This window comes from Microcebus murinus, chromosome X, assembly GCF_040939455.1.
Source record: "Microcebus murinus isolate Inina chromosome X, M.murinus_Inina_mat1.0, whole genome shotgun sequence".
Taxonomy (NCBI): Eukaryota; Metazoa; Chordata; class Mammalia; order Primates; family Cheirogaleidae; genus Microcebus; species Microcebus murinus.
The window spans coordinates 115,248,853-115,264,709 of NC_134136.1; the positions used below are offsets into that span (position 1 = coordinate 115,248,853).

Consider the following 15,857-nt stretch of genomic DNA (forward strand, 5'->3'; position numbering starts at 1 on the left):
AAGAAGCAGAGAAACCAAGAGCTAGAAAAGTGGGGCTATATGAGATAGGGATGGCAGGCAGTTTGAGCCTTTGCTGATTGAATATCCTGTAAGAAGTAGAAGATAATTTAGTTTTGTGGTACCGAGAGAAAGGTGTTTTGTTTGAGACAGAGGTTTCATACTGCCACTTATTCTGTGTATCCTAAAGTTACTTTGTCTAGAATAATTTATCCGTGACTTTTGCCAGATATTTTTGATTTGTCTGTAGATGAACGGTTATTTGAATACATACAGATGGAAGGATATTTGTGCATAAAAAAGAATATAATTTTAAGATATTTTTTTTTTGAGACAGAGTCTCACTCTGTTGCCTGGGCTTAGAGTGTAATTTTAAGATATTTTAGCTCCAATGATCTCTAAGTGCTAAAGAACTACAAGGTACAGGAGCAGTCAGTGCTATATATATAAAATATTACTGTGAGAAAATATATATAAAACTTACCATTTTGCCCATTTTTAAGTGTATGGTTCAGTGGCATTAAGTACATTCGCATTATGTACTTCCTTTTTTTTATTTTTTGAGGCAGAGTCTCTCTCTGTTGCCCTGGCTAGAGTGCCATGGCGTCAGCCTAGCTCACAGCAACCTCAAACTCCTGGGCTCCAGCAATCCTTCTGCCTCAGCCTCCCAAGTAGCTGGGGACTACAGGCATGTGCCACCATGCCCGGCTAATTTTTTTTCTATGTATTTTTAGTTGGCCAATTAATTTCTTTCTGTTTTTAGTAGAGAGGGGGTCTCCCTCTTGCTCAGGCTGGTTTCGAACTCCTGATCTTTAGTGATCCTCCCGCCTCAGCCTCCCCAGAGTACTAGGATTACAGGCGTGAGCCACTGTGCCTGGCCCGCATTGTGTACTTCTTACCACATCCACTTCCGTAACTTTTTCACCTTCACAAACTGAAACTCTGTACCACTTAAACAGTAACTCACCATGTCCTGGTCCCCCTTTCACTTAGCATAATGTCCTCATAGATGGATATCTGGGTTGCTTCCTGGAAAGACTTTTAAAAGGGATATAGTGTTGGTTTAGTGGACCAGGTGATAGAATTAATTCTAGGCATGTCTAGTTTCTACCTGTGCTTGGGTCAAGTCACTTAACTTTTTAGAGCCTCAGTTTTTTAATTTATAGAGAAATACCACAAATTCTGTGTAAACTTGTAAAGGTTTATTTAAAGAATACCACTTTAATTTTGATGTACCTCACCACCCCCCAACTTGCCCCACACTTGGGACTATAGTGTGCTGCTTCTCCCCTCACTCTCAGGAGGAGGTAGAGATTTTACAAAAAGACTCCTGGGGTGATGCTAATGAATCTGTCTTCCTCCTACCCTTTTGTGAATAATTAACTCTGTATTGAAGACCCTCAAGTTTTGCTTGAATTCCAGTCAGTCAGTTGACTCTGATTCCAGAGTCAACTCTTTAGTCGGCGTTTTCACTTCAGTTTCAATGCTCAATCACCATCATCTCTACTACCTGTCAACCTTAATAACCCTCTCCTTTGAAAAGAAGTAGAAAGGAAACCTGGAATCCAGGATTATATAAGCCAAGGAAGTTCAGAGTTTCAAGAATGGGGGGAGGGTAGGAACTGTGTCTAATGCTAAGAGGGCAACTGGATGAATACTGAGAAGCAGTTATTTGATTTGTCAGTAGAGCACTGATTTGTGGTCTAGACACTAGACCTTCTTGCCATCCTTCTCTCAGTGCGCATACAAAGCTTTGTATGTAATTTTTAGAGGAATTAATCTTCACATCTGTCCATAGACCTCAAAACCCCCTGGCTTACAGCAGCAGTTTTTTAGTAGTTTGGACACAGGTCATGAAAAAGATTGAAGTAAAAGGGGAGGTGGAGACATTCTTAAGATTTGGGAAAAAGGAAGGACAGAGATTGGTGATTTTTCAAGCACAGTTTAGGGAAGGGCATCCAGGAAAAGATTGGGGGGGGGGGATGATGATAAATAAAACATCCATTGGAGAAAGTATATACAATGGGATCACCAGCCCAGATTGGGAGGGAGTGGTTGGGCAAATGGAAGAAATGGGAGAGAATTTGAAGCAGAGAAGAATGAAGTTGATAGTTGGTTAGCTGATGTTTTCAGTGCTAAGGAAAACAAAATTGTTCAAATAATTTGTCAGCAGACCCAAAGTGGCTAAGGAAAATGATAGACAAATTTCTTGGCTTTTAAAATTGTCTACTTCATATAACAGTTTTTGTAATTTAAGGTATATAAACTGGAAAACAAAAGTGAGAGACTGCTTAATCATATCTTTTCATTGTTTTTTCACTTCAATAAAAAGTTTCTATGTTCATTCTTAGCCTCACCAGTACTTGTTATCAGTCTTAAGTTTTTTGTTTTTATTTTGCCAATTTGATCAGTGAAACAAAATCTTGGCTTCGTGTTTTGCATTTTTGCAATTACTAATGAGGTTGAGAGGCAGAATACTGTTAGCCCTTAAGAGCTGTGGACTCCCTAGGTTAGAATAGCATTTCGACACTTGGTACTGATACAGGTAATTTACTTTTGCTCTCTACTTCCTTTATTTGTAAGGATGGATGATAACAGTTCCTACTGCGTACATTTTTGAGGATTAAAGTGCTTCAAACAGTGCCTAACATGTTAAAAGCTCTCTTTTAAAACTAGGTATTAATGTATTTATTAGTCACTTAAATTTATTGTTTTGAGACTTTTCCTGTTTGTATCCTATGCCTGTTTTTCTACTGAAGTGTTTCCTTTTTCTTATTTGTCTTTCAATTTTTACATAGACAAATGTGTCATGCTTCTCTCTCATGCCTCTGAATTTTGCCTAGAAGGGTATATCTTAAAATTAGTTTGTGTGTGTGTTTTAATCAAGTTTTAAACATATTCCACTAATACTTTCTATGGTTATGTTTGCATTTTCCTCATTAATCTACTTAAAATTTGTTCTTTTTCTATGGTTAAAGTTACGTTTTACTTTTTGAAAATAAGAGAGCTTGAAGAGGAAGTCTTAGAGTCAGATCTGAATTACAGTAGTCTCTGCATAACTTGGGCAAGCCTCTGCTGGCTCTTATTTTTGATTCCGTAAAATGGGGATAATAATACTTCTGTAGTGCATAAACCAGGTATGAGAATCAAATTAAATGAGTTCTTGGCAGAGCACTTGGAAACTTCTTGTGATGCTTTGCTCACCTAAGTATCTGGTGATAAATACTTGGGTGTTATTATTAACTGAAGCAAATGAGCCCTAGGTATGCTTTAAATACTACGTTGTAAATTTGATCTTGAATGTCTTAAACTAGGTTATGATTAGAAAACTTACAAATGAAACTTTGCAATGCTTGTGGAAAATCTCAGTCTCTGAGAGCCAATGAGTTAGAACCCTGTTTGTGGGTTAAGTGATTATATTTTAGGTAAACATGAACTTTTGGGGCAAAATGAGAAGTGTGGTTGCCTTACTTACAATCAAATACCTATAACCAATCAGTTAAGTTTCTTAATCTGGTGACACATTAGAATGAATCACTGGGGTAGAATTTTTGAAAAAAATTGATGCCCAGGCCTGACTCAACATTGTAGTTTATTCCATCTAAAGAGGAGCCTGGACACCAGTGTTTTTAAAAGCACTTCAGGTGATGTTACTGTGCAGCTAAAGATGAGGCGCACAGGTCTGATAGATATAGAATTGGGGGTTTGGTGGCATTCTCCTATACGTTTCTGCTAATCAGGTTGCAAAGAATTCCTGTTCTTAAACAGTTGTGGCTTGTAGCCCTATCATGACTCCAGGAGTGCCTGTGCCTCAAACCTTGCCAAAATGGAGAGCTGAGATCGCCTGACAAATTTAGTTATATTGGAGTAGTAGTATATAATCAGAACCCTTTCCAAAGAAAAACTCCTCCAAAGAAGTCTTGGGTTTTCATTGGGGGGGGGGGGCAGATGGTTTAAACAACAGACACTTGTTTTCTCATAATTGTGGGGGCTGCAAGTCCAATGTCAGTGTGTTGGCAGTTTGTTTTTTATGTCTTGAGTATGTACCTTTTAACGTTGTGTTTAAGGCATTAGCAAACTGAAGACTTTTACTGTTCTATAATTTAATCAAAATGATAAGTAAGTGCCTTGATAAATTGTCTTTGGAGTCGGTTCCAGGAGAAAACTGAAATATTACATATACAATAAGGCTATACTTGTATGTTTTCTTGGCACAATGGCTGGCGTACTGTTATCAGTTTAAGTTGAATGTAGTATTAATGAAACTTTAGCTTTTTACTTTCCCCTCATTTATATAGTCACTTTCTCTGGACTAGATTCACTGGTGCTACTAAATTTGAACAGTTCCTTAATTCATGTTTTTTATATCTAAAACAAATGTACTTTTTTTCCTTCTACTTATAGGTTATGCAATGGTCTCTGCAAGATGGTTTATTCTTGAATTGGAGCTTTTTAAGACTGACAAATGCTGGTACTTCATCTTCTATAAGTGGACTATAATTTCTTTTCTCAAGACAACTACATAAGCAGACAAAATTGCAAAGATCTGCCCTGTGTCGAGTATGACAGCCACGACTCGTGGCTCTCCAGTCGGAGGGAATGACAACCAGGGCCAGGCTCCTGATGGACAGTCTCAGCCCCCCCTCCAACAGAATCAGGTAGGACCTTGAAGATACTAATTAGCTACATTAGGATATGTCTATTATGGGATACTAAATGAGGATGGAGCATGTTCTGAATAATTTGTGAAGCATCCATAAAACTGTTATTTTAAGTTTTGTTTAAGAAAAGTGAACGTAGGTTTTGCACAGTAATAAGAAAAAAGTGCTGTAGACAGTGATCCTTGACTACATAGCTCATCTTTTTCTGGTGTTTATTTTATACTGCCATTCATCATTGAAATTAAGTATTTAAGCCTTGTGTCAATTCTGAGGGAAAGTATTTAATTATTCAGTCTATGATTAAGAGCATGGATCCATCAGAAATTATAACATTATTTTGTATTCCATAAATGTACATAATTATAAATTATCAATTTACAATAAAATTTTTAAAAGTATGAACTCAAGTCATGTTGCTAATGTTCAAATTTCAGCTTCGTACTAATATGGCACGTTACCCTTATGACTCTGGATGAGTTAAATAACTTCTAAGCCTCAGTTTCTTTATCTGTATAGTGGGGATAATAGTATAACTACTTCATTGAGTTGTTACGAGGATCAGTTGAAATACTGTTTACAAAGGGTTTAATGTAGATTTTGTTATCACGGTTTTATGCTGGCCTCAAAACTGATAGGGTTATATTCCTTTTCTGTTCTCTGGATGAATTTATGTAAGGTTTCTGTTATTTCTTCATAATGGTTTGGAAGACTACTGGTGGAACCATCTGGCCTAGGATTTTATTTGTAGAAAGGTTTTAATTACAGATGGAACATTTTTTTGTTTTTAGGTAGGGGAATTTTCTGATTTTTAGTGGTTATTGGTTAGTGTTTTTCAAGGAATTTGTCCATTTCATCTAGATTGTCAAATTTATTGAGGTAAAGTTGTTTATAATATTTTTTATTTTTAAATCTTTTTAGTGTTATAAGGTCTGTGGTTAATGTCATTGTTCATTTCTGATACTGCTAATTTGTATTCTCTCCTTATCTGTCTTTCTAGGGATTTATCAATTTCATTAAACCTTCTTAAAAAAACAAATTGTTTGGCTTTGATTTCTCCCTTCCCCCATTTGTATGCTTTTACCCTTGTCTCTTTGTTCCTTTTACTTTATTTAGATTTGGTTTTCTGTTCTTTTCCTTATTTTTCGAAATGGAAGTTTAGATAATTGATTTCAGCCTTCTTGTCTAATATATCAGTTTTGTATTAGGAAGGATTAAACTGAATGATAAGACAAACATTAAAACTTGTGATATGCGGCTCAAACAGTGCATAAGGGTAAATTAACTGAGGTGTGTTTATGCGAGTCACAAACATGCTGCTTACAGTTAAGTATGTGTTTATGTAGAACCTATATGGATAAGTTTTTAGGCAGAAGTGTACTGAAGTACACTTTAAGGTATACTTTAAGTACAAAAGAGTACTTACAGTTGTTATTTGGGGATAAGTTCTTATTGTTCAGCTGTTACAGATTAAATTCTATCTATCTCACAAGTATGGTAGAGAAGAACTGCTTCCCTCCTTCTCCCTGTGCCATTTAGAGAAGTGAGCAAGTCAGGTTTTTTTTTCTCTCCCAAATAAATATGTCAGCTTTATTAATTCATATCTAGTTTTCACTTTTAAGACATAAAATACTAAAGTGTGGTCACAGGTTTAGGACAGAGTTAAGTCTTCCCTGTGTCATAAATTTGTTAGTCAATATGTAGGTTTCTTTAAGTGTAGTGTAGTCAAAGGTTTGTGCTGGCTGCCAAAGAGTTCTAATTTTAAACTAGGAGCTAGTAACTAGAGTTCCAGTATCTTTCCCTGTCTTTTTTTCCATTTTATACCTGCCTTGTGCATGGAACGTTTGCAGTGTTTGTGGCTTGCTTGGCTTCAGATGAAAATTAAACCTTTAACCTTATATTAAGGTGTACTTGAGTTTTAGAGCTCTTGGGTTTGTGATATGCAACCTAATATTACATATCTACATTATATTCTTCTGAAAGTTCTTTACGTTTTTGAAGATGATTAGTAATTTAAAACAACAGAGGAAAAGAACAAATTACTTTGTTCTCTACTTTGCAATGTTAGGTTTTAGTTACTTTACAAAATCTGATACTGTTGGACCAAGAAGCAACCAAAGTGAATCACTGTTCAAGTTAGTGCTCACTTTTTCGATATGCCTTTTACATGTTGGCATAAAGGGAATTTCTAAAATCAGATTTTTCACTTAATTTTTTTTTTTTTTTTTTTTTTTGAGACAGAGTCTCGCTTGTTGCCCAGGCTAGAGTGAGTGCCGTGGCGTCAGCCTAGCTCACAGCAACCTCAAACTCCTGGGCTCAAGCAATCCTGCTGCCTCAGCCTCCCGAGTAGCTGGGACTACAGGCATGCGCCACCATGCCCGGCTAATTTTATATATATATTAGTTGGCCAATTAATTTCTTTCTATTTATAGTAGAGACGGGGTCTCGCTCTTGCTCAGGCTGGTTTCGAACTCCTGACCTCGAGCAATCCGCCCGCCTCAGCCTCCCAGAATGCTAGGATTACAGGCGTGAGCCACCGCGCCCGGCTTTTCACTTAATTTTTTAAAAAGTGTGCTCCCATAGAGAAATTTGGGCTCTAGTATGTAATAGAACTCAATGCCAAGTGAAACAGCCTTAGCAAAGGTGCTGTGGGATGAACATTCTTGGATGCGGTTGCTGGGAGGGTGCAGATTTTCTGGAATTGAATTTGGCAATATGTACGTCAGTGGCCTTAAATTGTTTATACTGTTCTATTATATTTCCAAGATCCTATCCTAAGGAAAAATTGAACAACTCAAAGATTTATATGTGAAAAGACTCATTACAGCCATATTTTATGTTTGTTAGCAGTAAAAATTACAAAACACTCAAAGTCCCTTAATTTTAATTTGTGTAATACTATCTGGCCATTGATTTTTTTTTTCTTTAAAATACTTAATTTAAAAAAATGAATACCCAGATATTGAATGGAAGAAGGCACATGCTGGTGTATAATCCCAATTTATTGAAAATTTATACATATATATGGACAGTTTTTATTTGGCTCATAAAATAAAGATTGCAAGGAAATAATTAAATGTCCGTGGTGGTGCTTATCTATTGGTATGGTATTGTAGGTGTTTTGAATTTTATTTTTGCCTTTATTTTTATGAGCATGTGTAAAATAATATATACTAGAGAAAGGGGAGTTTAAAAATAATAAGGCAGAGGCCGGGTGCCGTGGCTCATACCTGTAATCCTATCACTCTGGGAGGCTGAGACGGGAGGATTGCTTGAGCTCAGGAGTTTGAGAACAGCCTGAGCAAGAGTGAGGCCCCATCTCTACTAAAAATAGAAAAACCAACCAGATGTTGTGGCGTGAGTCTGTAGTCCCAGCTACTCAGAAGGCTAAGGCAGGAGCATCCTTTGAGTTTGAGGTTGCACTGAACTATGATGATGCCACTGCGTGCTACTCAGGGCAACAGAGCAAGACTTTTTCTCAAAGGAGAGGGGGTGGTCAGGCTTTCAAAGTTACATACTTAAAATCAGATATTTCTGTTTGATTTGTGACATTTGAATTCTGTGCTATAGATTTCTTTGCCTTGAGACTAGCTCTGTGGGCACCTGTACAGTGTTCTCCATCTCAGGTAAAAGTTCACCATTTAGTTGTCACAAACTTTAGAACAGACTCAGTTTCAAATCCTTACTAGGGAGTTAATCTGTGCGACCTTGGATGCCTAACTGAGTTTGTTTTCTCATCTTTTAAATGGCAGTAGAATACTTAATTAGGTTGTTGAGGATTAAATTATTTTAAAGCACAATAGCACAGAGATTGTCTGAAACAACAAACTTTCAATAATTTTATGTAAAAACTTACAAAAGTTTTTTTGTTTGTTTTTTGAGACAGAGTCACTCTGTTGCAGGGGCTAGAGTGCCGGGGCGTCAACCTAGCTCACAGCAACCTCAAACTTCTGGGCTCAAGCAATCCTACTGCCTCAGCCTCCTGAGTAGTTTGGGATTACAGGCATGCACCACTATGCCCTGCTAATTTTTTATATATATTTTTAGTTGTCCAGCTAATTTTTCTTTTTCTTTTTCTTTTTTTTTTTTAAAGTAAAGAATGGGGTCTTGCTCTTGCTAAGGCTGGTCTTGAACTCCTGAGCTCAAATGATCCTCCCGCCTCGGCCTCCCAGAATGCTAGGATTACAGGCGTGAGCCACTGCACCTGGCCAAAACTTATAGAAGTTTTTATAAAATTTGGCATTCATGGGGGATGGGCTCCAGGAGCCTCCCTGCAATAGGAAAATCAGCAGATACTCAAGTCCCTGGTATAAAATGGCGTAGTATTGACATGTAACGTACACACATCTTCCTATATACTTTGTCACCTCTAGATTACTTATGATACCTAATGCAATGTAAATGCTATGTAAATAGTTGTTATGCTGTATCATTTAGGGGAGTAATTATAAGCAAAAACGTCTGTACATGTTTAGTACAGATGAAATTTTTTTCCAAATATTTTCCATTTGAGGTTGGGTGAATCCATGGGTACAGAACCCATGCATATGGAGAGTCAACTGTATTTACAAAATTTAAAAAAAAAATTGTAACACTCATCTTTGGTTTTGAATTACTAAATTATTGTATATATGTTATAGAAACTTAAATCTGGAATATTTAATTTTTAATTAAGACTTCATCGCCTGATTCTTCCAATGAAAATTCCCCGGCCACTCCCCCAGATGAACAAGGTCAAGGTGATGCCCCACCGCAGCTTGAAGATGAGGAACCTGCATTTCCACATACTGACCTGGCGAAGTTGGATGACATGATCAACAGGTAAGTTGGTTTTATTTTGTTTTTTTAACGTGTGTATCACACATGAAAACCAATCAAGTTTCTCAGCATTGTTTCTGGTAGTGGATAAGAAGAAAGAAAGAGTGGACAGAAATAGCACAGTAACCCCACTGCCTCCTTAATAGTCTTCATATCTTAGTAACTGCAGAGTACTTTGTAACCCATAGTGGGGTTTTTGTTTTTGTTTTTTAAAGTAGAATATATTTTTATTATACAACATTTTAAAAATTCCTTTTCATAGAATACATTTTCACATGATATCTCCACTGTGGTAAAATAACAATTTATTACTTACAGTTTTATATTTGTGGACAGATTATTTTAGAAACAAGTAAAACGCATTAGAGCGTTTAAGTCTCAGTTTAGAATTTGTAATATTTTGATACATCTGCAAGGGGGACCTAGTCCTTAAATGGAACTTCTCTATATTCAGAATCTCTCCAAGCTTTTCTTTCTAGGATTTAGAAATTCATAATGTGAGATATCAGTATTTCCTAATTTTAAAGTTTCCCTAGGACATATAAGCATTAGGATCTGTTATCAACTGAACAGACAGGGAAGTTTTCAAAAATTAAACACTATTTTTCTGCAAAGTCTTTATTCGTGAATTAACAGTCTTTCCCTTTGTCCATGATCCCCAGAACAAATATAGAAGTCTATTCGTGTACTAATAGTAATAAAGCTGAATTTTCTTTAAGAGATTGATAATTAACCACTTTGGTACGAGCGTCAACTGTAGCTGACAGCCATGATATGAAGGCGCACAGCCCAGCGTCAACTTTAGTCTATAATTTTGAATTGACTTTTCTAGTTTTTCATTTATCAAAATAAAATTGTGAACATTTAAAAATAACGTAATGAAAACATATATGTATATGTTACCTATTCTGATTTACATTACAAGTAAAGCTGCCTGTAAAGTTAAACAAGCTTTCAGTTTTTTAAAGCTTTCCTCATCACACAAGAGCAAAATGGATTCGTCGTCAATGCACAGCACAAACTATGGTGCAGACTGTGAGTGCTGGCTGTGGGCACGGTTTGGTGGCCAGTGAGTGCCCTACCGAAGTGGTTAAAAGGCCAAAAGTGCAATATATAATGTTTAGTTATACTTGTGAGTCTTGTGAGAAGTTGAGAGACAACTCCATTAACTTACCAGAATATAGAATGCAGTTTCACAATTTCTTGGACACAAATACCTCTCAAACCTTTTTATCAAAGATTAAATTTTGAAAATAACCACGTGATTATTTGTCCACCAGTGGACTTAGCTGCTATTTCTTCCTTATTATGAGTTCAATGGCATGACAGAGCAGAGACAAAGAGGCATACAATCAATTCTCAAGATATTAAGTCAAAATGGCCAGAGCTTCCACAGCATGGCAACAGCTTTGCAGATGCCCACGTCATGATAGTCAAAATAACAAAGCCCAACAAAGATGAAAGCCGAAAGTGCCAAAAGGCCTTTCTTGCCAGCTTTCTGCAGTGTGTCCCCACGAACATAGTAACGACTTGTCCAAGGCCCTTGCCAGTGACTATGGAGAGTAATGGCTGCATCCAGGGAGTAGTCCATCGCCGAACAAGGATTCAAATAAGCAGCTGGAAGCAGGCCTAGTTCAGTGAAGAGATGCAGCCTTGGAATCAGAATGGCAGATTGGTGACAGGTGTATGTGCTGCGCTCTGCACCATCCTGGGGCATGTTGGTCCTGGAGAAATGCTGAGACATGAGCAGGTCTGACCACTGGGGTTTGGAGGAACAGAGCTCTGCCTCCTTGTACTCTGCAGAGAACACTCACCCTCCAAAGAACTGCTGTGTTGCTCCAGACAGCTCCATAGTTCTTAATGGATTTAATAAATGAAAGGGAGTGACAGTGTTAATTAAATTTTCAGATTAATGATGATGACCCTAGCTGGTGTGTTTCTGAAGTAAAACTATACATTCAGTTTCCCCTTTTGAGAGTTTATGAAGCTTTTTTGTCATTGATATGTTGGTTGCTGGATGACTTTAATAATTTTGCGATGCCCTGAGGTAAACCAAGTCATGAGGAGGTCGAGTTCCCCAGAGCCTGCCCCTTGTGAACTCTTGACTATTTTGAGCCATTTAACCATCTTAGCTGTTGGTTCTTATTGACCTTCATCTCAGGGAGTGATTCACAGTATAATTTTTCATAGTTGTAGTACAAATAATCCTCCTCCCCTATTCCCATCCCACCCCTGCACACTTCAGTTATTTAGAGAAAGACTCCAAGACAGTAAAGCTTTAAGCTTCTTTGCAGAGGAAGAAAAAAATTTCAAGAGGCTAAAGGAAGAGCATGTCAAGGAAACCCCATTCATATAGCTGTGGTCTTCACTAGGCTGTGGTCTCAACAAGTGAGTGCTAGGGAAGTATGACACATTTCCCCATCACTCCTGAAAAAGAAAGTAACAAAAACACTTGTATAGGCACTTGCCTTACTGAGTTTATTTTGTTGTATTTTACTTTCTAAAAATAAGTCAATACTGTTAAGGGCATTATGCACTGTTAAGAAGTGCATGATGTCAGGGATACAGAAATGCTTTGCATTAAAAAAAATCTGAATACATAAGTAATATGTGTGCATTGTTAAGCATAGAAATATGTAGGCAAATTTCTCTATAAATTTCCCCCTTACGTGCATATATTATAACTAAAAATTACCGTTAGCAATCATAAGTACATTGTTCCAGATTATCTTTGTGTTTACTATCATATATGTATTGATTTTTCTACTAATATGGGATTCTTACTATAATTTTGTGAATTGCTTTCTTCATTTATCTGGAGTGTTTTCCCTATTAATATATTTAATGGTGTATTTAAAAGAATATGAAGCTGGGAGCAGTGGTCTTAGCTAAGGCAGGAGAATTGTTTGAGCCCAGCCTGGTCAACATAGCAAGACCCTGTTTCTTGAATATATATATATATATTAAGTGTGATTCTGGCCAATAGTAATGGTGTACAGTGAATTATAGTCAAACAAAAATTGTATAGAGTTGAGCAGAAATAATAGCAAAAGGTCGTATTATTGCTTTTTTATTTTTGTCAGGTGGTTGGTGATTGTTGGTAAAGTACTTTTAGGCTGACTAGAGGACTAAAGTTGCATATTATTAGCAAGTCCTCCGGGGGAAGAAAAATGCAAATGATGTTTTTATAATGTAAGTAAAAAGAGTGACAAAGGTGGTATGCATTTGTTTCTAATAGGTTAACTGATAATGGAGTGTCTTTATCAAAACGTGGTGTGGTATTTGGGGATTTTGCCAGCTCTTTGTACAGAGATTAAGGGGTGATTAGAAGGCTCACTCTTCTGGGGAGGAGTGGGCGAGTTGGGTGGTGGTGAGGAAGAAGGCTAGAAAAAAAAAAAATGAGTGCCTAGATTGTGGAGCTGCTGCTGGGACCAGAGAAAGTTCCCAACCTGGGTGGTTGCTGCATCCTGTTTGAGTGTGGAGGGCACCTGTGGAGACTTGGAGACCCAAGGCTCCCTTACCCTTCAGTAAAAGTTGATGAATTATGACGAAATGAGGCAGAAATCAGTCCTTTGCTTCCTAAGTTTTTACTACTTTGTGAGGAAATTCAAGACAACTAAGAGGTTCGTCTTAGTCTCTCCTTTAATCTGAATCCCGAAAGATCACTTTCCCATGAACTTTAACAATAAGTATCCGTGACATCTAATTAATATTTGATTATTATAATAGTTTTATATTCTTAGTTATTAAAATAATTTTTTCTTCCCTCTCATTTCTGTATCTTTAGATAGTATTTTTTAAAAATTCTGTTTGTAGAGACAACAGATGGTGCTTAGACCCACAAAACAGATATTCTGCCAACCTTGTTTTAATATTTTGATGATGTTTTAATATTAGTATTTAATATTTTCGTACAGGTGAGTAATTATAATTATCAGTAACTCACTTATAGTCCTTCTTTCAGTGCACAACCAGTAAGCATCTTTTTATTTTATTAAAACTCTTAGGCCTCGATGGGTGGTTCCAGTTTTGCCGAAAGGGGAATTAGAAGTGCTTTTAGAAGCTGCTATTGATCTTAGTAAAAAAGGTAAGCTTAGAAGTTGTTGATGCTTTCCATAATGTATGCTGCTAGATATACTTTCACTTTATCTCTGAAGTAGATGAAGTGGGGTTTGTTTCCTCCATTATAAACACTTTCTATGGCTTACAAGCAGGGCTGATATCCTTAGGACAGCTTTCAAGGGTTTTTGTGAACTCTCTGAAGTTAGACATAAAGTTTATTCATATTTCTAAGAAGCAGATCCATTGTTTAGTCACATTTGCAAAGGAGTTGTCACTCAAGGGTCAAAAAACATTTTTAACCTAGGGTCTGATCTGTTACAGAAAATAATATACATGAAAGAATATTTTACAAGTAAGTGCTTTATTAGGTGATGGGTGGACCTCAGATATATCTGCCCTTTCCTTCCCTCCTTTGATATTTACCTTGAGCCATATGTTCTATGTAAATCTACAAATATTTATACTTGCCCTTTGACTGCTTGATTGAAATGACAGTGAAGCAGGACATGTGGATCTTTGTGCCTAGTAGAATCTTCATCTATCATCACTTTAGATGAAAATTACCATTTCGTTAATAATGTGTTTTAAAAATGAACTGTCTAGCGTACACGATTGTTTTTGTTGATAAACAAAACTATGATTTTTCTCTAAACAGAATACTTGAAAGATAAGGCTAATGTTTTTTTAAGCCATAAAAAAGAAATCTGGTGGTTTTACTCAGTTATCCAGAAGTAAAGCTTAATATTGGAATTAATGTTTTTTTTCTTTTCAATGATTTTGGTCTACTTTAGGTGCAGTTGACTCCTTAGCAGAGAACAACTGTTGTAATAACTGTCAATTCATTTTTTAAGGCATTGGAGATTAAAGTAAAAAGCAGTAACATTTCATTTTCAGAAATAGGCTAGCCCTGGATGTGTCGAACTAATAGGCACTATCACAATTGAAATTGATTGTCAAAATTAACATGTTTAGTACCTTACGTAAGTCTGTCTCACTCTGTGTCAAGGGAAAATTTCATTTATCTTACAATAATTCTTTTGTTTAAAGAACATGTCCTTATGCCTTATTAATCTTGTAAAAATATCTAATAAACTATGAAAATAATTATCAGTTTACAGTTATTTTCCATCACTCCAGTTTCTTTTGTTCATTTACACATTTATTCACCAATTCAGCAAATTTGTGAAAATTTTGTGCTAGGCATGTTAAGTTGTGACTGTAAAATGATAAGTAAAAATAGAGAATGGTATTTCATTTAATAGCATTGACATTCTATGGATGTGTATCCCTCCTTCCCCTATATTTTCTGAGACAATAGTTATTTTAGACTACGTTCAAATGTTTTAAAGTTTAAATGTCATCTCTTGTACAATCAGAATCCAATAATATCTATACAAATTGAATAGTTTTTTGTTTTGTCATTAAGACAAAAGGATATTCTTTGTGTTTGGAGGTACATGGTTTTGTTGCCTTTTTGAAATGTGAAACTAAGCAAAAATGTAAAGAATCAGATACTGAGACGTTAAAAGGGACTAATAGGGAAGACAAGACAGAATTCATCTTATTTGATCAAACATTTATAGTATAAGAACATTGCTAAATTGATTTATGAACAGAAGATTTTTAAAATAGTTATACAATACTTTTACCTTTTTTTTTTTTTTTTTTTTTTTTGATCTGAGACAGAGTCTTACTCTGTTGCCCCGACTAGAGCGCCATGGCGTCAGCCTAGCTCCCAGCAACCTCAAACTCCTGGGCTCAGGTGATCCTGCCTTAAACTCCCGAGTAGCTGGCAGTATAGGCATGTGCCACCATGCCCAGCTAATTTTTTTTTTCCTATATATTTTTAGTTGGCCAATTAATTTCTATTTTTAGTAGAGATGGGGTCTTACTCTTGCTCAGCCTGGTTTCGAACTACTGAGCTTGAGCGATCCTCCCGCCTCGGCCTCCGAGAGTGCTAGGATTACAGGCGTGAGCCACCACGCCTGGCTCCTATTTTTATGTTTTAAGGCTTATTTTTAGGGAGTAAAATATTATGAAGTATTTAGATTCTCTACCTATCACATGATATTGGTGACCATTTTGTGTTTGAGGTCTAGTGTCATAATTTGTAAAATTTTTAGTTAGTCTTAATGTTACTAGGTTTAATGTACTTTTATACAATTAAGTATTTTTAAAAATTATTGAAGATGATTCTTTCTGAATCAAGTTACCTTTTTGACCTGTTATTATAATTCCGTTTTTTTCCAAAGCTATTCTGCATTTGTTTAGCTGTCAGTGAACAGTTTCCAATTATTTATTAACTTTTATCATATATTGGAC

The 15,857-nt window shown here is 36.3% G+C and overlaps 1 protein-coding gene and 1 pseudogene across 8 annotated transcripts in view; one reads left to right on the top strand and one right to left on the bottom strand.

The window, feature by feature from the left end:
- The window catches only part of USP9X (ubiquitin specific peptidase 9 X-linked), a 139,378-nt gene that overhangs the window by 30,049 nt on the left and 93,472 nt on the right, over positions 1-15,857 (top strand). For all 8 annotated transcript variants that reach the window (XM_020285131.2, XM_020285134.2, XM_020285133.2 and 5 more), the window contains exons 2-4: positions 4,402-4,655; positions 9,331-9,476; positions 13,481-13,560. In XM_020285131.2, the coding sequence (XP_020140720.1) occupies positions 4,560-4,655; positions 9,331-9,476; positions 13,481-13,560 (322 nt within the window). In that variant the 5' untranslated portion in view covers positions 4,402-4,559. The remainder of the gene's footprint in view (positions 1-4,401; positions 4,656-9,330; positions 9,477-13,480; positions 13,561-15,857) is intronic.
- LOC105880615 (succinate dehydrogenase [ubiquinone] cytochrome b small subunit, mitochondrial-like) lies at positions 10,846-12,025 on the bottom strand (annotated as a pseudogene).